General features: G+C 42.0%; 1 protein-coding gene across 1 annotated transcript in view; it reads left to right on the forward strand.

The window, feature by feature from the left end:
• The window catches only part of NDUFB8 (NADH:ubiquinone oxidoreductase subunit B8), a 47,745-nt gene extending 38,342 nt beyond the window's left edge, over window positions 1–9,403 (forward strand). Inside the window, exon 5 of the mRNA XM_033943024.1 lies at window positions 9,215–9,403. Coding sequence (XP_033798915.1) covers window positions 9,215–9,307 — 93 coding nt within the window. The 3' untranslated portion in view covers window positions 9,308–9,403. The remainder of the gene's footprint in view (window positions 1–9,214) is intronic.
• Window positions 9,404–23,350: the final 13,947 nt, after the last annotated feature.

The following is a 23,350-nucleotide window of genomic DNA, read 5'->3' on the forward strand; positions in this document are numbered from 1 at the left end:
AGCGAAGTGATCGAGGAATTGGAGAGATTCATCGAGGAAGCCCACCAGCAACTTGTGGAGGTCCCAGGGCTGGAGATCAGTACCCTAACAACCCAGGAAGAAGGCCCAGGTGATATGGAAGGAGGCACCACTACAATTGACGAAGAGGCTGAAGCGGAGGTTGAGGACGACCACACACCTAGCGGAATCGAGATACCGTCTGGGGATGCACCACAGAAGGAGGAAGACAGGTCCTACACCATGGATACGGACTTACGACCCCCAAGAAACCCCTGAATAAAGAAGATAGGGATCATCGTTGGAGATTCCATCATACGCAGTGTGGACATAGAAAGAGGGAAGATGCCATATGGAAGAGAGAAAGAGGTTGGACACTGGATCCAGGAGAGGGCAGTGGATGGAAGGGGCGAGAGAGAGGGTGAACAGTAGATGGAAGAGGTAGAGAGAGGGGGACAGATGCTGAATGGCAGTATGGAGGAGGGGGGACAGACATCATTGGCTAACAATAGCAAGACCGTATTTGTATTTGACAGTATTTATATTTGTTAAATCTGTAGTTCCTTCTCCTATAGCAAAACTCAAGTCGGGAGGGAGACTCGTTTTTATCATAGCTTCAGGATTGTATATATCTTATTCACTAGCAGCGGATCAATCGATATCATCCACCAAATATATCCAGATAAGTCATTCTATTTTATACTGGACTTAAAGTTACAATAACGATGGTTAATTGTTTGAATTGTTGGTGGCAGGACAAGCAGTTGCTATGATGGTCCTACTGAACAACTTTTGGTTCACAATATTTGGACATTTTAATAATTTTTGAAACAAGCCATGTGTTTTAGATGTTTTTTGATTATCGCTGTTGGATTTTGGGTTTCTTCTGGGCAATGTCAAAAATGCTCCTTGTGTAATAGCAAACAAGATAATCACTTGTTCTCAGTAGAAAAGCCTTAAATTACTCTGAGCAATTGCTTGGCTAGTTCCCTGTTGATCAGTGTTTGGCTTTGTGTTATGTCAGACTTCATAGGGTGCTTTAAGGACTATATAAAGCATAATCCCAGGACAAGCAGGCAGGCTATTTTCACATGTGGTTCACGTCATCCACAGAGTCCGGATGCGGACAGCCTTGCAAGCAGACTTGCTTGAAGAAACTCAGAAGTTTCGAGTCTGCAGCACTTCGCATGCGTGAGTGCCCTCCCGTCCAGCACAGGGCACGTCTCCTCAGTTCTCAGTTTTCCACGGAGCCGAGAAGTCTGTCTTTGGCACTCTGCGCTGAACTTAGTTCACTTTGTGCCTTCTCTCACCGTAGCTCATGTTTTATTTTCTTATTAACGTGTCACTGTTCTTTTCTTTCGGCCATTGTAAAAAAAAAAAAAAAAAGTTAAATTTTTTTTGTCGAGTAACGACGGGGGCTTTCTTTCCTTATCCCGGCTGGTCACGGGCTTCAAGAAGTATAGCCGGTGCCATCGTGTGATCTCCCTCACTGACCCACTCTGCTGGTGTCTTCAGTGTCTGGAGCCTGATCATTGCCCGGAGTTGTGCATTCGCTGTGCTACCCTTCAACATTGAGCCCTAAAATGTCGAGTTCAAGTGGAGATTTTTGGTATGGAGACCCCTGCTACACCCTCGACCTCCGATTGGGTCAGGCCTGCTACCGTGTGTCCTCCTGTCTCCATGACTTCGATCTTCCTCGTTAGGAACATCCTCGACCTCGAGTAAAGCTGCCAAATCTTTTCCTGAGCTTCCCTCAGGTCAGATACCTCAGCAGACAGTTCCAGCGGTGGTCCTCAAGCTACCTAAACATCATTCCTCCAAGTTGAAGCATTCTTCCTCTTCATCCTTGGAGCCTTTAGCCTCAGCAAGTGGTCCAGTTTCAGACTCTGATCCACAATTGCAGGCTACTATCCAGACCATTTTAGAGTGGGAATTTGTTCAGTTACTGACCAAATATAGTCCTGCCTCGACTCTGCTTCCTGCAGTCCAGCCTGGGCACTCAGCAGTCTCACAAGAGGTCGAGTCCTTGCCTGTGCCTCTAACTGAATCTACACGCTCTATGCAAGGAGTCCAGTCTTTGCGAGCATCTCGTCTGGAATCCTCACACTCCATACGAGCTGAGTCTTTGGGAGTGCTTCGAGATACCTCGATCCAGACCACAGAGTCTATGGAACTTCGATCTACAGCTTCTAGCCCTATATCCTCACATAAGGCATTGCCCGTTTCGAGGCATAGGGCGAAGTCTTCTCGACCTCGTACGAGACCTGCTTCCAGCCAGCACTCTCATCGCCGGTCGAGGCCCTTATTGAGGCACTCATCGAGGCGTAGGTCCTCCTCCAGAGAGAATCCTTCCTCGTCCAGGCCTTCCAGCTCTTCGAGGCTTCCAACTCCTCAATCCAGGACACCAATACCAGAATCTGAGGGCTCTGCTTCTCCCAGTGCCTCGTCCCAGTCTGCTTATTCGCTGGGATATCAATACTCCAGAGAGGCCTCGCCTTCGTTTTCCACTTGAGGCATCTCAAGGTCATCGAGTCCCTCTCTCGAGGCCATCCTCTTGCGGATCACTTGTCCTTTTCCTCCTCCTCCTTCTGTCAAATAGCTGAGGACCTGGATCTTAAATTGGACTCTGGTTCTAAGTACTCTAAGGAGTATTTAGAGGAAATGAGTTTGCCTCTACCTCCTGCGGAGTCTCTCAAACTTCCTCTTAACAGGCTTCTTTCTCAAACTTTTAAACGAAACCTGGAGACTCCTTATGCCATCCCTGCTGTTCCAAGCAAGTTGGAATCGAGGTATAGAACTGTACATTGCAAGGGCTTTGAGAACTCTCAACTATCTCATCAGTCCCTTCTTGTGGAATCTTCCTTAAAGAGGAGTCATCCTTCCAGGGTCTATGCTACCGTACCTCCTGGCAGGGAGGGCAGGACCATGGACAAGTTTGGTCGTCGTCTTTATCAAAATTTGATGATGGCCTCTAGGGTTTTAAATTATCATTTTATCTTTACTACTTATTTCAAGTATTTTATTGATATACTCCCTGGCTTTTCTAAAGATTTTGGTCAACACAGGCTTTTAGAGTTCCAGCAAGTCATTGCTACTTTAGCACAACTCCAGTTACACCTTCTTCAGTCATCTTATGATGCCTTTGAACTTTCCTCAAGGGTCACTGCTTTCTCAGTAGCGATGCGCCGCCTTGCCTGGCTTCACACCATTGATATGGATCCCAACATTTAGGATCGTCTAGCCAATATTCCTTGTGAAGGCAATGACCTCTTTGATGAATTGATAAAGGCCGCCACCAAGAAGTTGTCTGAGTATGAGAAATCTTTTGCTTCCATCGTCAAACCAAAGCCTAAGCCAGATCCTTCCAAGCCTTCTCGACCTCTTCCATCCTATCAGAGGCGTTATACTCCAAGGGCAGCTCCTTACACTCGAGCACCTCCCAAGAAACCACAACAACAGCAGAAGCAACAGAAACCTCAGCCTTCATCTGCATCAAAGGCTTCTCAGCTTTTTTGACTCTCTCAAACAGAGCAATGATAGAGGAAATCAACCATGAATATAGAACAGGTAACGTTACGATCATGGGAGACTTCAACTTTCCAGGGATAAACTGGAACCTAGGAACCTCAAAATGCGGCAGGGAAACAAAGTTCCTAGAAATAATAGGAGATTGCTTCCTGGAACAAATGGTGGGAGAACTGACAAGAGGAACCGCAACCTTGGACTTAGTCCTAAATGGCATAAATGGAAGGACAACAGATGTGGAAGTCACGGCCCCGCTAGGGACGAGCGATCACAACATGATCAATTTTAAGATTGGCATTGGGATGGGGAAACGAACCAAGACTCAAACTACGAACTACGAAAGCATGAGAGCCATGGTTAAAAAGCGACTCAAGAAAAAGACAGCAGAAATCATAACGGTCGACCAAGCATGGTCCCTACTAAAAAATACCATCACTGAAGCGCAGAATCTCTACATCCCGCTAATATCCAAAGGAAGGAAAAATAAGAACAAAGGAGAACCAGCTTGGTTAACTAATGGGGTGAAAGATGGGATAAGAGGAACTCGTTTAAAAAATGGAAACATGAACAGACGACGGAGGCCTGGAACAGTCACAGGGTCGACCAGAAGAAGTGTCACAAGGTGATAAGAGACGCCAAAAAGGTCTACGAGGAAAGGATAGCGCAAGAAGCCAAAAACTTCAAGCCCTTTTTCAGATACATAAAAGAGAAAAAACCAGCAAAGGAGGCAGTGGGCCCCTTCGATGATCAAGAGAGAAAAGGGTGCATCAAAGAGGACAAACAGATTGCAGATAGGTTAAATTCATTCTTTGCGTCTGTCTTTACCAAGGAGGACACTGCGTCAATGCCCAATCCAGGGAAAGTATTCAAGGGAGAAGTTGAGGATAGTCTCACCACAGTGAACATGGACTTGGACAAGATATACTATCAGATCAACAGACTAAAAAGTGACAAGTCCCCTGGACCGGATGGGATTCACCCGAGAGTGCTAAAGGAGATTAAAGTAGAAATCGGAGAGCTACTACAATCCCTAGCTAATTTGTCAATTAGAACCAGGCAAATACCAGATGACTGGAAGAGAGCGAATGTCATTCCAATCTTCAAAAAAGGATCGAGAGGAGAACCAGGCAACTATAGACCTGTGAGTCTTACATCAGTTCCTGGGAAGATGGTTGAGGCATTAATCATGGATAGCATAGTGCAACACCTGGAAAACCACGACCTGATAAGAGCCAGTCAACACGGCTTCATGAAGGGGAAGTCATGTCTGACGAATTTACTTCAATTCTTTGAAAAGGTGAACAAACAAAATCGACAGCGGAAACCCGGTGGATATAATATACTTGGACTTCCAGAAGGCGTTTGACAAGGTTCCACATGCTAGGCTTCTAAGGAAACTACAAAGCCATGGAATTGAAGGGGATATACTAAGATGGATCGGCAATTGGCTGAAAAACAGATTGCAGAGGGTAGGCATAAATGGGAAGTTCTCAGACTGGGAAAAGGTGACAAGCGGTGTGCCTCAGGGCTCGGTTCTTGGGCCAATCTTATTCAATATATTCATAAATGACATGGAAGAGGAAACGACGAGTACTATAATCAAGTTCGCAGATGACACAAAACAATGTCGGTCAGTGGGGTCACAAATGGACAGCGAAGAACTCCAAAGAGATTTGAACCAGCTAGAGAAGTGGGCAGAAAAGTGGCAGATGAAGTTTAATATAGACAAATGTAAAGTAATGCACCTGGGCACAAAGAACAGGGAACATGAATATAAAATGTTAGGTGTGACGTTGGGTAAGAGCGAAAAAGAAAGAGATCTGGGGGTACTGATAGACAGGACCCTGAAGCCGTTGGCACAATGTGCAGCGGCGGCAAAGAAAGCCAACAGGATGTTGGGCATGATAAAGAAGGGTATCTCGAGTAGATCGGCGGATGTCATAATGCTGCTTTACAGAGCAATGGTCAGACCACACCTGGAGTACTGTGTCCAACACTGGTCTCCTCACCTAAAGAAGGATATAACCCTGCTGGAGAGGGTGCAGAGGTGAGCCACGAAGCTAGTAAAAGATATGGGAAGTTTGAGCTACAAAGAATGTCTCGGAAAACTGAGCTTGTTCACCCTTGAGAAGAGAAGACTGCGAGGGGATTTGATAGAGACTTTCAAAATACTAAAAGGACTCAACAGAATAGAGCAAGAAGCATCATTATTCACATTGTCAAATGAGACTCGGACAAGAGGGCACGGGCTGAAATTGAGGGGCGACAGGCCCAGGACGAATGTCAGGAAGTTCTGTTTCACACAGCGAGTGGTGGACGTTTGGAATGCTCTCCCGGAGGAGGTTGTGATGGAAACCTCCATTATGGGATTCAAGTGCAAGTTGGATGCGCACCTCCTTGCAAATCACATTGAGGGATACGGCTAAATATGGTCATCATAAGGGAACACCTAGGGCTCCATCAAGGAACACCTAGATTGGCCTCCGTGTGTGCGGGTCACCGGACTGGATGGACCAAAGGTCTGATTCAGTGAAGGCATTTCTTATGTTCTGCCTCTGTCCTGTCATCTCCATCATTTTTACCATCGATGGGAGACCTCTGGGTGCTGTCAATAATCAGGGAAGTATACTCTCTTCATTTCACTCGGATTCCACCAGAGCTTCCTCCAAGAGAGTATCCTTCCAATCCATCTCAGACCGCCCTTCTTCTTCAGGAAGCTCAAGCTCTGCTTCCTCTCCATGCCATCGATGAAATTCCCTTGGATCAGCAGAGCAGGGGGTTTCCTAGTTCCGAGAAGACGGGCAATCTGCGGCCCATACTGGATCTCAGGGCTCTCAACAAATTTTTGGTCAAAGAAAAGCTTTGCATGTTGTTCCTGGCATCCTTTTACCCCTTTCTAGATCAGAACGATGGTTATGTTCTCTAGATCTCAAGGAGGCTTACACTCACATCCCCATTCATCTGGCCTCCCATCAGTACCTCAGATTTCGAGTGAGGAATCTGCATTTTCAGTACAGAGTGCTACCCTTTGGCCTGGCATCATCTCCACGAGTGTTCACCAAGTGGTGGTGGCAGCAGCTCTGCGGAACCATGGTCTTCAGGTGTTCCCCAACCTGGACGACTGGCTCATCAAAGATTCAACATCTCAGGGGGTTATTGTAGCAACCCAACGGACTACGTTGTTCCTACAAAACTTGGGATTCAAAATCAACTTTCCCAAATCCCACCTTCAGCCTTCTCAAAACCTACAGTTCATTGGAGCTGTTCTGGACATTGTCCAACTCAGAGCATTCCTTCCTCAGCAGCATCTGGATGCTCTCCTTCAGCTTTGCCACAATGTGTCTTCTCTTTCTTCACTCTCGGCGAGACACATGATGGTACTACTCGGTCACATGGCCTTGACTGTTCACGTGACTGCTTTTGCCAGACTTCACCTCAGAATTCCTCAGTGGACTCTGGCATCTCAATGGGCGCAGGCATGCAACCCACTCTCTCAACACATCAATCTGTTGGAACTCAGAGCGATCTTCAATGCTCTCAAAGCTTTTCAGCATCTTCTTCACAACCAGATAGTCCTTATTCGGACAGACAATCAAGTTGCTATGTATTACGTCAACAAGCAGGAAGGATCGGGATCTCTCTCTCTTTGTCAAGGAAGCTCAAAGGGTGTGGGACTGTGTGATCCATCACAACACCTTCCTGAAAGCAGTCTACATTTAAAGGGAGAAAAACTGCCTGGCGGACGAATTGCCACTCAATTCCTCGCCTCTTCATCACATTTTTTCTCAGTGTAGAACTCCTCAAATAGATCTCTTTGCCTCTCCCCACAACCACAAACTTCTCTGCTCCAGGATGTACTCTCCTCATTGTCTTGAGGCAGATGCTTTCCGTCAAGAATGGACGAATCTGTTCCTGTATGCGTTCCCTCCGTTCCTTCTCTTTCTCAAGACTCTTGTCATGCTTAAGAATGATCATGCCACCATGATTCTAATATCTCCTCAGTGGCCCAGGCAACCCTGGTTCTCCTTTCTGCTTCAGTTCAGCAGCAAGGAGCCATACCTTCTACCAGTTTTTCCATCTCTGCTTACACAGAGTCAAGGATCTCTTCTTCATCCCAACCTGCAGTCTCTACACTTGACAGCTTGGTCCCTCTCAACATAACTCCTCTTCAGTTTTCTCAACCTGTTCGGGACATTTTAGACATTCCAGAAAGCCGGCCACTAAGCAATGCTACCACCAGAAATGGACTAGATTTTCTACGTGGTGCATCTCTCATAACAAGGAGCCTCGAGATATCTCCTTGTCTTCTATCTTAGATTATCTTCTGCACTTATCTACCTCTGGTCTCAAGTCTACATCCATTCGAGTCCATCTTAGTGCAATTGTTGCTTTCCATCAGCCTATCGAAGGGAAACCCCTTTCTGCGGATCCTGTGGTTTCCAGATTTATGAAAGGACTTTTCAATGTCAAACCACCTCCAGTGGTTTGGAATCTCAATGTTGTTCTTGCTCAGTTGATGAAGCCTTCTTTTGAACCAATGGATACGGCTCATCTGAAATATCTCACTTGGAAAGTGATGTTTGTCATTACCCTCACATCTGCTCGAAGAGTCAGTGAGCTGCAAGCTTTAGTTGCTGATCCACCTTTCACAGTTTTCCATCATGACAAGGTGGTCCTCCGTACTCATCCTAAATTCTTACCTAAAGTGGTTTCAGAATTTCTTCTCAACCAATCCATTGTACTTCCAGTATTTTTTCCAAGGCCTTATTCTCGTCATGGAGAATCAGCTCTTCATACCCTGGACTGTAAGCATTTGGCCTTTTACTTAGAACAAACCAAACCACACAGATCTTCTCCTCAACTTTTTGTCTCCTTCAATCCAAACAAGTTGGGACACCCAATTTCTAAGCGAACCATCTCCAACTGGATGGCTGCTTGTATGTCTTTCTGCTATGCTCAGGCTGGACTGCATCTACAGAGTTGAGTCACAGCCCACAAAGTCAGAGCCATGACGGCTTCAGTGGCTTTCCTCAGATCCACTCCTATTGAAGAAATTTGCAAAGCTGCCACCTGGTCCTCGGTTCATACTTTCACCTCTTATTATTGTCTGGATGTTTTCTCCATATGGGATGGCTATTTTGGCCAGGCAGTATTACAAAATTTATTCTCCTGAATTGCCAACATTCCCACCATCCCATTCTGGTTAGCTTGGAGGTCACCCACATGTGAGAATAGGCTGCCTGCTTGTCCTGGGATAAAGCACAGTTACTTACCGTAACGGGTATTATCCAGGGACAGCAGGAAGCTATTCTCACAACCCACCCACCTCCCCTGGTTGGCTTCTCTGCTAGCTATCTGAACTGAGGAGACACGCCCTGTGCTGGGCAGGAGGGCACTCACGCATGCGTGGTGCAGCAGACTTGAAACTTCTGAGTTTCTTCAAGCAAGTCTGCTTGCGAGGCTGTCCGCATCTGGGCTCCGTGGATGACATCACCCACATGTGAGAATAGCTGCCTGCTGTCCCTGGATAACACCTGTTACGGTAAGTAACTATGCTTTTCCTGCTAGGTGCTGATAATTAATCCTTAAAACAAACAGATGCATCTGTTAGTGGATGACTTTGCTTCCTGTACAGCCTTGCCAATAAAGCAGATTCTTTTCTCTTCCCCCACCCCTCCCCATCTTTGTGCAGATGCCGAAGCAGTTTCCCTACAATAACTTGTATGAAGAGAGAGGCGGTGATCTCAGTAAAGCACCCGAAGAAGTGAAGAACTATGAGATTTGAAGGGCTTCTTAGACCATACTGTGCTCTTCTCCCTCAAATGCACAGCTACCTGGCCCTACTTTATTAAAAAGATTGAATTGTATTTATTAAAACTAATTTGTGTTTTGTATTTTCTTGGGGTAAATTATGAACTAGTTGTTTGTTTTTTAATTATTTATATACCGCCTATTCATTGTCTAAGCGGTTTTACATTCATATGCTCAGTTTTCTGTCCTGGTGGGCTCACAGTCTATCTAATAACATGTATCTGAGCTCTCTGGTGAAAATCCCAGGGACTTCACTTTTTCCCCCTCTTAGAAGAGCTTTTCCAGTCCAGAAATCTATTTTAATAGACCACCTAGATTAATTGATGCTGCTTGTTAATAATTATTGAGACATAAACTCAACCAGGCCAAGCCTGCTAAGGTCCATTGAGCTCAGCATCCCGTTTCTTACTTTGACCAGTCTGGGTAACTTGTATCTAGCAGATCTCCAATAGAAAATCATATTTATAGCTCATTTTAGGGGATAGGCAAGGACAGAGAAATTTGCCCTGCTATTAGGGATTCATATTAAGTACCTAGTGTCAGCCTAGCATTACAGCTATTGGTTAGGGCAGGGGTGTCCAATGTCGGTCCTCGAGGGCCGCAATCCAGTCGGGTTTTCAGGATTTCCCCAATGAATATGTATGAGATCTATTAGCATACAATGAAAGCAGTGCATGCAAATAGATCTCATGCATATTCATTGGGGAAATCCTGAAAACCCGACTGGATTGCGGCCCTCGAGGACCGACATTGGACACCCCTGGGTTAGGGCAACCGAAAATGCTGATTGCTAACAAAGCTAGGCTGACACCTAGGAAGTGGGGCCATCTTCATTCTCTTTTTATTTATAGATCTAAGCTCACTCCAGTTGCTCAACCTTCTTGTCTTATACCTTTCAACCCATCTCATTTTGTTCCATCCAAATCCCTTCATTCATCACTCGCATCATGTTGTGTGAAAAAAATTCTTTGACTTTATTCTTTGAGAACAGCTAATATTAACCACTCAACATTGTTCTCCCTTTATTTCATCAGAAGACACTACAGCCTCACATATTGGCCTTGGGTAGGTTACTGCAGTCTTTGCCTGGACACATGTTCCTACCAGCATGGCCTCCCATTTCATTGCTCTGATTTGGGCTGCAGTCCCTCCAGCATTGCAGTTTCTAGGAGTAGCAGTAGAAAGCTTTGTGTAGAAGAGCCAGGTCTTGCTGGTCTTCACAGTACCCACAGGAGCTGTCATCGTATCTCAGCCTTATGGTGCTGTAATGGGAGTGGAGAGTGATCTGGTTTGTCTATTTTGTCCACCATCCATCAAATGATGCTGGTCTAGTCCATTCTCCTACCTTCAAATATCTTAAACTATTGTAGTGTAGTTAAACGAGATATGTTTATTTAATTGTTAATGAAATCTACTATCTGGTATCTTACAGACACAGTTTACACAATATTTTTTCTAGAGAAATTTGAGGCTGAGGAGGCACTGTGTTCTGATGCACACTGTCTAGTACCTGAGGAGATTCAATGAATAAATACATAACATTCCCTTGCATTTGGTTCTCTTCTCTGAGATCCTTTCCCTTTTTGTGCACTCACTGGCTTCATCTACTTGGGCCTATTATTCTGAATTACTGTATATACTCGCATCCCTCAAACCCAGTCACTAGTGGCATGTTTATTCTTCCACACGTTCTTCTTTCCTTCTTATAAACTACTTTGCCGTCCTGTGCATACTCAGCTTCCCTATTCATCATCATGTTTCTTTTCCTTCATACTCAATATGCTCACACCCTTTTTCCCTTATTCTCTTCAACTCTGTCTAATACACATTACCCTTTTATCTGCACATCCCCCCTACCACGTTTCTATACTCGCACACTTGGCTCATACATGGGAGTCAGCTTGGGGGGTGCTTGAGGACTCCCAATATTGAGTAAGTTCATTGATTATGTCCAGGGAGAAGTAATTTCTTCTGGGTTTAGCACCTCTAATAATTTTGAAAAATTGACTCCTATGGGCTCATATACTGTATGAAGTTTGTATTGAGTTATCAGGGATGAGAATGTTCTGACTTGCTATCACACTGCTGCACACTGTCCCTCAACGGAATGTCTTTTCCCTTATCTGAAAATTCTTGTTCCACATCCTCCACCTTAACTTTCACAGTAATTTTACTTCTTTTCTTCATAGTCTTTAATGGATTACTAGCTGTTAATATACCACATTTAGGGTGCTGTATCAAAGCTATACATGATCAAGTAGCATGAAATAATTAGAAAAGGAACGCCATTAACAATGATAGGAAAGCAACATACGAGGGTCATTTCATAAATTTTTTTTAAATTTACATGTTTTATTTTTTTTTTTCAAGTATTTCTTTGCAATCCTTCAATATAGTCTCCCTGCTTTGCAATGACCGAGTCTCAATGTCTGGGAAGCTTCATTATTCCATCCAAGACACCATTTTTGTTCAGTTGCTGAATTGCTCGGATAACGACGGAAGAAAGCTCTTCTAGAGATGCAAAACGATATCAACACATAGGTTGTTTCAATTTTGGAAAAAGGTCAAAGTCTGGTGGATTTATGTCTGGACTGTAGGAAGCATGAGGTAACACCTCCCAGCCGTATTTGTGTTGTTTTTCAATGATGAGCGTTGTCGTCGTGAAGAATGAGTGGCCCAGCCAAGAGCAACTGAGGTCGGGTTGTGTGCATTTTTCTGTGCATTGTTTGCAAAAAATCATGATAATGCATTGCTGACACTTCTTCCACATGGAACTTTGCCCGTGATGATGATGCCTTCATGATCATAAGCAAAAATCGTAATTTGTTTGACATTTGATTGAGCTTGTTTAAATTTTTTTGATCATGGGGAAGATGGAGCTCTCTCCACTTGTTGGACTGTGATTTCAGCTCCGCGAATACAGCTGGGCGGTATTATCTCATGCTCCCTACAGTCCAGACATGGGTCCATCAGACTTTGATCTTTTTCCAAAGTTGAAACAACCTATGCGTGAACATCATTTTGCATCTTTGGAAGAGCTTTCTTCCACCGTTACCTGAGCCATTCAGCAACTGAACAAAAACGGTGTCTTGGATGGAATAATGAAGCTTCCTGGATGTTGGGAGTGGGACTCGGTCATTGCAAAGCAGGGAGACTATATTGAAGGATTGTAAATAAAGACTTGAAAAAAAAAATAAAACATGTAAATTTAAAAAAATAGTGTGCATTATTTATGAAATGACCCTCATATTTTCAGCACTGGTTCCCTCTAATTTTTTGTTCTCTCTGGTATTGATGTAGAAAGCCACATGCATAGCTTTTACTGTGAAAGATAAGTTTATTCAAATTTTATATGTGCAGAACTTACATACCAAATGGGAGGAGGGGGGCTGCTGGACACATGCACACAGAGGTTTCATGGTAAGTGCAGCTTCTCATGTGTATGTTGGAACAAAAATAGAATTGTCAGCACCCATCAATACTTTTTCATATAAATATTAGTCTGGCAAAACTCTGTTGCATTAAAAAATTGTATGAGATTGATATGTGCAGAAGAACAGGTGCCAATGTTTACTGACATCTTTGTTTTTGTTCTGCTATGTGCACAAGTTCTGTTATCTCCCGTCAGTCTTTTAAACTTGCAGGTATTTCTGCTTGCAGAAGAAGACAAAATGCATTTAAATTTGAAAAACCGCTAACCCTTCTACACTGCCCTGGACTAGGCAAAACATTTTTCAAGTTGTCAGTGTAGCAAAAGGGGCAAAAATAATTCGCACATAAATGTAGCAAAAGCCACTGTTTCCTTTTTGTATTGCAGAATAATTAATGGCCTCTTTATCATTAATTTCAATGTAATCTGCAGCCATGTCTTCCATGGGAGTTAACACCTGCACTCAACCCCTCTCTACATTGTTTGGCTATTAGTGTGTACAACCCTTCCTAACTTTGTACCTTTCTAAAACGTAACTTGTTCTTAACCCGGGGACTGCCTGTATACAAATTTTCACCAACTTCCCCTCATCCCTTTGGGCAAGGATGGGCATTAATCTTAACAAGCAGAATGCCACCAAATAAGATTCAATCCATCCGATTTTGATCCCCATCATTTATATATTTATTTTTAGTTTTGTGTTGCAATCTCAGGTAATAAAATTTATTTATTTGTTGGGATTTATAACTGCCATATGAAGAGATTCACCAAAGGTCGTGTACAGCAGGAATCATGGCAGCTTTTTTGTTTCAAATCTTTAAGTCCCTCCATCATCTTCCAAACTCCAAGTTGGGTGTTAAGCAGAATTTCTCAAATGTAAAATTTCCTTTTTGTTTATATTTATTTATTAATGTTATATTTCATATCTTAAAATTCCAATAAAAAAATTTAAAAATGAAAAAAAAAATCAAATTGTAGAATTATCATAAAGAGATTCTTTCAAATATAGGGATTCTAGAAGTTTCATCGGGGCTTGGAGCTAGGATAATTTTCAGGTTAGTTCCTTGCAGAACTTACTGTAGACAAATCCAGTTCTGTTCAAAGCAGTCACTTGTAAGTGTATTATCTTAACTGAAATACATGACTTGCAAGTAATAAATCCACAGCATGGGACTAAACATTTTTTCCAAGGTGCTGGTCCACCATTTTCTTTGGAACAGTCATTACTATTGTATTCTCCCTTCAGTCCTCAATTCAGCTTTTTGGGCTATCTAGTTCATCATTGGTTTGATTTGCAATCTAATCTGAACACCAAGGTTTCTTCTAAAGTTTCAACATATGACTTTAAGGCTCAATGTGTTGACCACTTCTATTTTCCCTTTTTACAGCTTCTTCATCAACAGCTGGTGTTATTTTCTGTGCCACTGTATTCTTCACATGCTATCTCCCTCACATCAAGAACCAACAACTTTCACTTCTCTTGCTTATGTTTTAGTGACTAATCAGCCTCTGTATTTCATCTTGAATGATTTGCCTGCAGTTTTGTTCTCTAGCCTGGTCCTTTTTCCTTCCTATATACAATCCTGTGTTAATATTGCCTAACGGTCAATGCAGTGGCCTGAAAACTGGGTTCAATGGCCACTGCAGCTCTTTGTGACCCTGTTAACGCTGGCTTTTACATGGTAGATGTTTTTACCACAGGGCTGGTAAGGTAAATGCTCCAATGCTCATTGAATTTCTATGACCGTAGGAGCATTTATCTCGCCAGCCCACGGTAAAAACCTCTACTGTGGCTTTGTAAAAGGAAACCTTAATCCTCCATTGTCCCAGGCACAAAAAAAAAAGATTGTGAGTCTACTAGAGACAGCAACAGTTCCTGTACATATAATATGTAAACTTCTATTGATTGTATCACAAAAAGACAATGTCTCCAACCCCTTCTCCTTTTATTGCTTGTCGGCTTCTTGCTCTGTTAAACTCTATACAGTACCATTCTTCATTTACTTTTCTTCTTTCTTTAATCACATTTCACACTTGAGTGAGATATACAAGGGTGAATCAAAAATGAAAGGCAATTGTTAAATTATTCAGTAATCAGAACAGAGCTAGTGAAATGCAACATATGTACTCGTACATTGCTTGTTGGATAGTTTATGCACAGTGCAGCATTCAGCTTTTAGTCGTGACAGCCATGAGGTTAGAAAAATAGACACTCCCTTGTGAGATTGCACCATTGAAGCACAAAGCACAGAAATGCCCTTTGGGTAGAGGGAGCGAAACCTGTGGATATTCACCATTGGATATTGACTCAGTATGGCCATAGCAAAATGAATCAATGAAAGGTTTATGAGTGGGTAAAATGGTTTAAAGTGAGAACAGGTGTAACTGACAAAGGTCGGTCTGGTCACCCATCAACATTGCGCATACAAGAGCACATTGACTTGGTTGATACCTTGATTAGAGAAGACCAACATATAATGGTGTCTTTGGCTTCAAATGTGGATATCAGCTCTGGATCTGCGTTTGCTATAATGACTTGGGCTACAGGAAAGTCTATACACTATGAGTTCCCAAACAGCTTACTGATCTCCACAAGCAATAGCTTGTGAAGGTTGTGACCCAGTTCCTGAGATAGTATAAAGAAGATCTGAGTATTCTGGAGAGAATTGTCACTGGCGATGAGACATGAGTGCATAGCTGTGACCCAGAGAGCAAAAGACAAAGCATGATGAAATAAAGGAAGTGGTGCCCACCTGGCTTTGAGAGCAGCCGAGAAACCTCTCTGCAGGAATGTAGAAGCTAGTTGAACAATACAACAAATGTGTTATCTTGCATAGGGACTATGTGGAAAAGTGATATGTTCAATTGCTCATAGTTAACTTCTCTTAAAGCTGTTAAATGTATTTTGCCTTTACTTTTTTATTTACCCTTGTAGTAATACTTTTATGAAGAGAGCCACCCAAGGCAGTATATAACAGCTGTATCTTGTATAGGCAAAGTTATCCTAGATTAGCATACATTTCCATTGCTCAAGGATACTTTTAAGGGTTATATTCTGAATTTGTCTTAACTATTGTTTATCTTTTACAATGCATTTTGGCATTTGATGCCTTGGAAGATGAAGTGGACAACACAAAACCAGTAGGCTAAAGCTATGAGGGGCATTCAGTAATTTACCTGAGTATGAAAAAAAGTAGCAAATGTGTTGTGGCATGTAACATAGTAGATGACGGCAGATAAAAACCCAAATGGTCCCTCCAGTCTGCCCAACCTGATTTAATTAAAATTTTTTTTTTTTTTAATTTGTTCTTCTTAGCTATTTCTGGGCAAGAATCCAAAGCTTTACCCGGTACTGTGCTTGGGTTCCAACTGCCGAAATCTCTGTTAAGGCTTACTCCAGCCCATCTACACCCTCCCAGCCATTGAAGCCCTCCCCAGCCCATTCTCCACCAAACGGCCATATACAGATACAGACCATGCAAGTCTGCCCAGTAACTGGCCTAGTTCAATATTTAATATTATTTTCTGATTCTATATCTTCTGTGTTCATCCCACGCTTCTTTGAACTCAGTCACAGTTTTACTCTCCACCACCACCACCTGTCTCAAGGTAACTCATGCATTGTTGTGGCTCAGTGTGAGTCTAACATTCCAAGAGACAGGATCTAAGGAGAGTACAAGTGCGAATCAAGTAAGAAACTGCTAGATTTGGAGCACCATTCAGTGATAAAATTTCTCACAAAAAGAGGAAAAGCCAAAGGAGATTCATGGATGCATGACTGCAGTTTATAGCAAGTCTGCCCCATCATCCTTCAAAGTAAAACTTTGGAGCAAGCAGTTTAAATGAGGTAGAAAGTCCATTGAAGATGACCCTCACACTGTACAGCTTGTGGAATCAGTGGCCACAGACAAATACAAGAAAGTCAAGTTTTTAATTTTGTCAGACGAATTAAGGTTTCCTGAATAGCTGAAAAATGAGCATCTTGGCAGGTACAGTTTAGAAAATAATTCATGAAAAGTTGGGCATGTCCAAGTTTAGTGCAAGATGGGTTCCAAGAATGCTGAAGCCATGTCAGAACATCAAAAGGCTCCATTGCTGTCAGGAAATCTTGGAGCTGTTCCATGAAGACCAAATGATTTTTATTCATCGTTTGGTGACTGGCAATGAGACTAGGATCTATCGAAGATCCTGAGTCCAAAATGGAGTGAATGAATCCAAGATGGCGTTCTGAACAGACACTAGGCTGTGAGCTCCGCGCTAGTGCTGATAAGCCCTCGCCCCTTTACCTGCTGTGTGCAGCTTGTCCGTGCGGTTCTGTGATATTGCCGCCAACTGATTGTTCCTGCTGACATTCAAATTTTTTTTTTCCTTTGGGCCTCGAATGGCGCTGTGGCACCAAGTACGAAATGAAACCCTAATGGGGAAGAGGAAAGGAGCTACCCAGCCAACTCCTCCGGTAACCAGGACCTCCAAGAACTTGGTGCAGATGATGCTGGACAGAGGGTTCCCTCACCAGCTGAAGGAGATGCCCCGACTCTGGGAGGAACGCCAAGTTCGGCAAATCTCAGCGATGATCGTATTTCCCTAAGCCCGATTCCAAGGCAAAGTCCTGCCCAACCAGGAAGAAGCCCTGCATAGAGAGTGGCTGAACAAAGCTTACCCAGGAAGGTGGAATGCTGTTTAGCCCCAGAGGAGCAATGGGAGGAGAAGCAATGGAGGAAGAAATCCGCACTGGAGCCCAGACACTGGCACTCAAAGCAGAAGCAGGAAAAATTTCTATGAGTGACAACATTCAATTTGGACAATTGACTAAGCCAGTAGTAGTGAATCTAGAGGAACTGTGGAGGGCTATAGAAATCATGGACTCCAAAAAGCGATGACTAAGGTACAGGTGGATTGTGTCTCTGTCAGCTCTCAGGTTGGGGTCCATGAGAGAATGTTAAAAGAACAGGGAGATGAAATAAAAAGACACGAAGAACAGATTACTCAAATAAAGAAGGTAGAAATGGAGATTTTTTTTTTTTTAAGTTCAGTAAAATTTATTGGTTTTTAATCAAATAAAATACAAACTGAAAAAATTTATCAACAGGATAGATAGCAGACAAAATAACCAATGTCTGTACATAAGCAGTAATAACTAAAGACAGAAATGGAGATTATTAAAAGATATTTTATTTTAAAAAAAACAAACCTTGAATATATGGAAAATAGAGAAGAAACAACTTAAGACTATTAAATTTTCCTAAATCTCCAGTATTATCTCCACTTGAGATGGTGCGTAAATATCTGAAAGAAATTTTAATGATTCCACAATATAATTTGCCACCTATTACTGGGACTCAATATATATCTCCAGGGAAGAAACAGGATAGTTCCACTCCTTTTTTTGTAATTCTTTATTCATTTTTATAACTTACATCAAGTGCATCAAAAGGTATCAGCCATTTTAAGTTAAATATATCACTTGAAATTCTACAATTCTTCATATTAACTAAAATTATCCCTTTCCCTCCTATCCTTTCAACATCTCATAACGTTTATACCATATAATAAAATCCCCCTCCCCCACCCCATTCTTACATTTGTACAAATCAGGGAAAATAATTCTTATTCATTGCAATAATTTGTTAATAGTTCCACTCCTGTTGAAATGGGAGAAATGGTGAAGAGAAGAATGAATAGCAGATTTTTTTTTTGAGAAGTCCCTGGAAGTAGTCACGGAAAGGATTACTCTCTTGGTGATGTTTGCCTTGGAGCATGACAGAGACTTATGGCCTCTTTTACAAAGCCGCGCTAACGGCCCCGAAGCCCATAGAGATTTAAAGGGCTGTTGCTGCAGTGCGGCTTTGTAAAACAGGCCGTTAGTATTTAGACTTTACTTCAGACACATGAATGATAAGTTCTTTGGTTCGGTAATCGGATCTTTCCGGATATTACTCAAGTGACACAGAAGAGGCGAAAAGAATTTCTGCTTTATAAGCCTAGAGTTTTGGCCCTGGGTGCATCCTTCATTTTGAAATTTCCAGCAAAATGCTATGTTTCACTACAAGGAAAATATTTTTTATTTTTCGAGCCAAAGCAATTGGAATTTATTTCGGCAAAGGAAGGGGGGTGGGGAGTGGTGATTGGTCCGATAGCTCTTCCTGCAGTTTAAAGTCCAGGCTGTAGGGGTTTTTCCATCATTGTATCCTGTGCTGTTCTTGTAATTAATACATATATTTTCTTTTATTATTATTCTAATACAGTGGAACCTTGGTTTACGAGCATAATTCGTTCCAGAAGCATGCTCGTAAACCTAAGTGCTCGTATATCTCGGAGAAACAAGAGCCAGAAGGCCTTGAGGCCCAGCCCAGGCAAGAGGCAGGATCTTCTGGCACCGGTAAGTACTGTGGTTGCTGCGTGCCGGTGCCAGATTGGGGTAAGGGCTTGTCCATTAAAAATACATGATTAAATTAACTTGTCTCTTTGATATTTCTGGGTCATAGCTGTAAAGTCCACCTGGTATTGTCCTAGGTTCCAAATACTGAAGTTGCCGTCCAAGCTCACTCCAACCTAACCAACCATCCTGTTTGCATAAAGTCTGGCCAATAACATCCTCATGTTCCAAGTTAGTGGAGTTCCCATTGATGCTCTCTCCAGCCCAATTCTACACCAAGACATCACATATGGGACACAGACCATGCAAGTCTGTCCAGTACCAGCCTTAGTTCTTTAATTTACATTCTTTGTTTTCTGATTAGAGATCCTCTATGTTTATCCCACACTTTTTTTTAATTCCATCACCGTTTTCCTCTCCACCACTTCCTTTGGGAGGGCATTCCAAGCATCTACCACCCTCTCCATAAAAAATAATTTCTTAACATTGCTCCTGAGTCTTCCTCCCTGCAACCTCAAATTATGCCCTCTAGTTTTACCATTTTCTCTTCTCTGGAAAAGATTTGGTTCTATATTAATAATAATAACTTTATTCTTTTATACCGCCATAACCAAAAGTTCTAGGCAGTTTACACTAAAAAGAGCTGGACAATCAGCGAAATACAATAATACAGTAAAAAATACAAATATTTGTAAAATTGAATTTTAATAATAAAACTCACTAAGTAATAAACTTATCGAACAAAGTGGTCTTAATTAATTTCCAAAAACTGCAGTCTGTATCATATCTCCCTTGTCCCTCCTCTCCTCCAGAGTATACATATTTAGGTCTTCCAGTCTCTTCTCATATTTTTTTTGGTTCAAACAATGTACCATTTTCATTGCCTTCCTCTGGACTGCTTCAAGTCTTTATAAACTTCACTAGATACGACCTCCAAAATTGAACAAAGTACTCCAAGTGCGTCCTCACCAATGACCTATACAGGGGCTTCAACACCTCTCTTCTGCTGGTTATTCCTCTTTCTATACAGCCTAGCATCCTGGCTACAGCCACTGCCTTATCACACTGTTTAGATGCCTTTAGATCCTCAGACACAATCACCCCAAGATCCCTCCGTCAGTGCTTATCAGCCTATCACCTCCCAGCACATACGGTTCCCTCGGATTACTACCCCCAAATGCATCACTCTGCACTTCTTCACATTGAATTTTAGCTACCAGACGTTGGACTATTCTAATTTTTGCAAATCTTTTTTCATTTTTTCCACTCCCTCCAGGGTTTTCACTCTGTTATAAATCTTGGTATCATCCACAAAAAGGCTAACCTTACCTTCTAACCCTTCAGCAATGCTGCTCACAAACATATTAAACAGAATCAGTCCCAGCACTGATCCCTGAGGCACTCCACTAGTCACCTTTGCCTCCAAGCAAATTCCATTAACCACCACCCTCTGGCGTCTGTCCGTCAACCAGCTTCTAATCCAGTTCATTACTTTGGGCCCTAACTTCAGCCCATGGAGTTTGTTTAAGAGCCTCCTATGAGGAACCGTGTCAAAAGCTTTGCTGAAATCTAAGTAAATTGCATCTAGCGCACATCCTTGATCCAATTCTCTGGTCACCCAGTCAAAGAATTCAATCGGATTCATTTGGCACGATTTACCTTTAGTAAATCCATGTTGCCTCGGATCTTGTAGTCCATAAGATTCTAAGAATTTCACTATCCTTTCCTTCAGCAACGTTTCCATTATTTTACCAATAACTGAAGTGAGGCTTACCTCTTCATCTCTCTCTGCAACCACTTTTGTGAAGAAGGATCACATCTGCTCTTCTCCAGTCCCACGGAACCTCTCCCGTCTCTAAAGATCTATTGAACAATCTTTAAGATGACCCACCAGAACCTCTCAGAGCTCCCTCAATATCCTGGGATGGATCCCATGCGGTCCCATAGCCTGTAGTACACAGTAAGCAAAAATGATGGATTATTCTTTTGAATATTTTTACATTTAGTCTGACAGGTGTGCAGTGACCCATATTCCTAGATCCAAGGAGTGATAGAGATTTGTTGTAGCTGTATAAAATTTATAAATATATCATGCTTTAGGGTTCTATATAAGTACTGAAAAAATACAAGTAGGAAGGAGATAGGCTATGAATAGCTTTACAAGCCTAGACCAGAATTCTGAAGACATAAGAATTTCTTTGAAATTCTATCTGTTTCTGTGTACTTCTGACATTTGAAAGAATGAAGCTTGGGAGTGATGCAGTAACTAGAAATATAGCAGAGTTCTGAAGACTCTGGAAGAAATGTACTGAATCCGATAAGCCAACAAGTTGTTGCAATAATCTAGATGGATGTTAAGCCTTGCACTAATGTAGAAAAGTGAATTAGGAGCCACTCTTATTAGGAATAGGATTTTAAACTGATCCTGACTGATAAGCAAAGACTAGTAATATGAATCAAGAAAAATGCAGAGAAATAGAGAAGTGTGGATTCAATAGATGTAAATCCCACTGGGCCCGACAGAATGTGAGAATTTGCTAGAAAGAGGATTAATTCAGATTTGTGAAGAGTGTGAATAATTCAGATTTGTGAAGAGTGTGAAAGCGGTCCGGGACTAATAGCTGGGAGGAAAGAAAGGAAGTTGAATCAGGATAAGGAGATGTGTATTTGTATGTCATAATCAAAGCAGTGCTATAAGCACCTATGCAAAGTAAGAGGACAGAGGCTTTAGGACGGAGTTGGTGAGGCAGACTATGAGAGTGGAAGTGTTAGAACCAGATTTTTCAAAGAACACTAAACAAAGATAAGAGAATTGATCCTGTGTAAGATAAAACTCCTAAATCACAGAGATGATTCTTAAAGCTTACCACATCATCTCCCATAGTAGCTTAATGTGAACTAGGAGCCACCCCATGCTCTAATTTGCAAAGTGTTATACTTTAGTTAGTTAGGATGATGGAAATAATCTTACCCAATAAAATTAATGCAATATAGATAAATATAAAAAAAAGTTTTTGACTCCCTCTTCCTTCTTGCTCTTCTTTGGTGGATGGGTTGTTTCTTGGCATCTTATCTCACACTTATCAATGTGCTACTAAATTCTACTAAGTTCCACTGCCACTAGCCAACAATTGTAGGTGTAACACAAGGATGTTTGGAATTAAACTTGGACAACAGAGCCTAAGTAGCTGTCAGTGAAGGCTCATGGCATTTGTAACCTTATTAAGAGATGGTTCTAGTTGAAGGGGGAACATAAAGAACCTAAAAAGCATTCTGACTACTTCAGAGAGCTTGAAAACTTTCATTATGTGGAACAAATTAATAGTCTCAGCCTATGGAACAGTGGGCTCACTCACAGATTACCTTTGCCCTGGAAAAGCTATAGAGCTGAAACTTTAAATGTTGATCCTGATTCTCAACTCTGTGCTCAAGGAGGTACTGAATTCTTTTTCTGGAGGTCACCTTTTTGACAGTTAAGCATAACCATTTTCTCCAGATGTCCTCTGAGTCTACAACCTAATTTAATTCTCCTCTGAAGATACTGTACATTACCGGTTTTTTGTCAGTTACTGTTTGCTGTTTATTAGGAGAGGTTGTGCTCTAATTTTACAGTGTCTTAATGCATATCCCTTTAAAACCTGCATAGACTATGATGCCTGTTGTAGTAAGATGAATAATTTGAAACTATCCTCATTAGAGCTGTCAAGTTACCCAGTCTAATCCTGGTTTATCCAAAAGCAGTGTGATATATGTAGTTCCTGATTCTACATATTGATGTAAGAACTGCAGGCTTTGCCTACAATCTCCATCCTGAAACTTGAACACTTCTGCTTCTTTTGTGTTGCATAGTTACTAACTTTATGTCCACTAGAGACATTTCTGGTTTTGAACTTATATCCCAAAGCACAGTGGTATTTGTAGTCCTTGATTCCATCTACTGATAACAGCAAAGCATGTTCCATAATGCACCAGGATAGGGTTCTCAGAAATTCAGGAGTGGCCTAAAATGCTTCTTCTAGCTCTGGGTCGCTATGGTATCCAGATGACATTTTTTACCTATTCCAAATGTTATATAACTCTCAACATCTACTATAAATAGTGTTAAATTTACACCTAAGTGTTATTTTGCTACTGATACAGCCTCCTTAATTTCACCCTTAAATCTAGGTCTCAGGTCAAGGCTGCTGACACTGATCTCATTTCCATAATTG

This window comes from Geotrypetes seraphini, chromosome 4 (genome assembly GCF_902459505.1).
Source record: "Geotrypetes seraphini chromosome 4, aGeoSer1.1, whole genome shotgun sequence".
In the NCBI taxonomy this organism is placed as follows: Eukaryota; Metazoa; Chordata; class Amphibia; order Gymnophiona; family Dermophiidae; genus Geotrypetes; species Geotrypetes seraphini.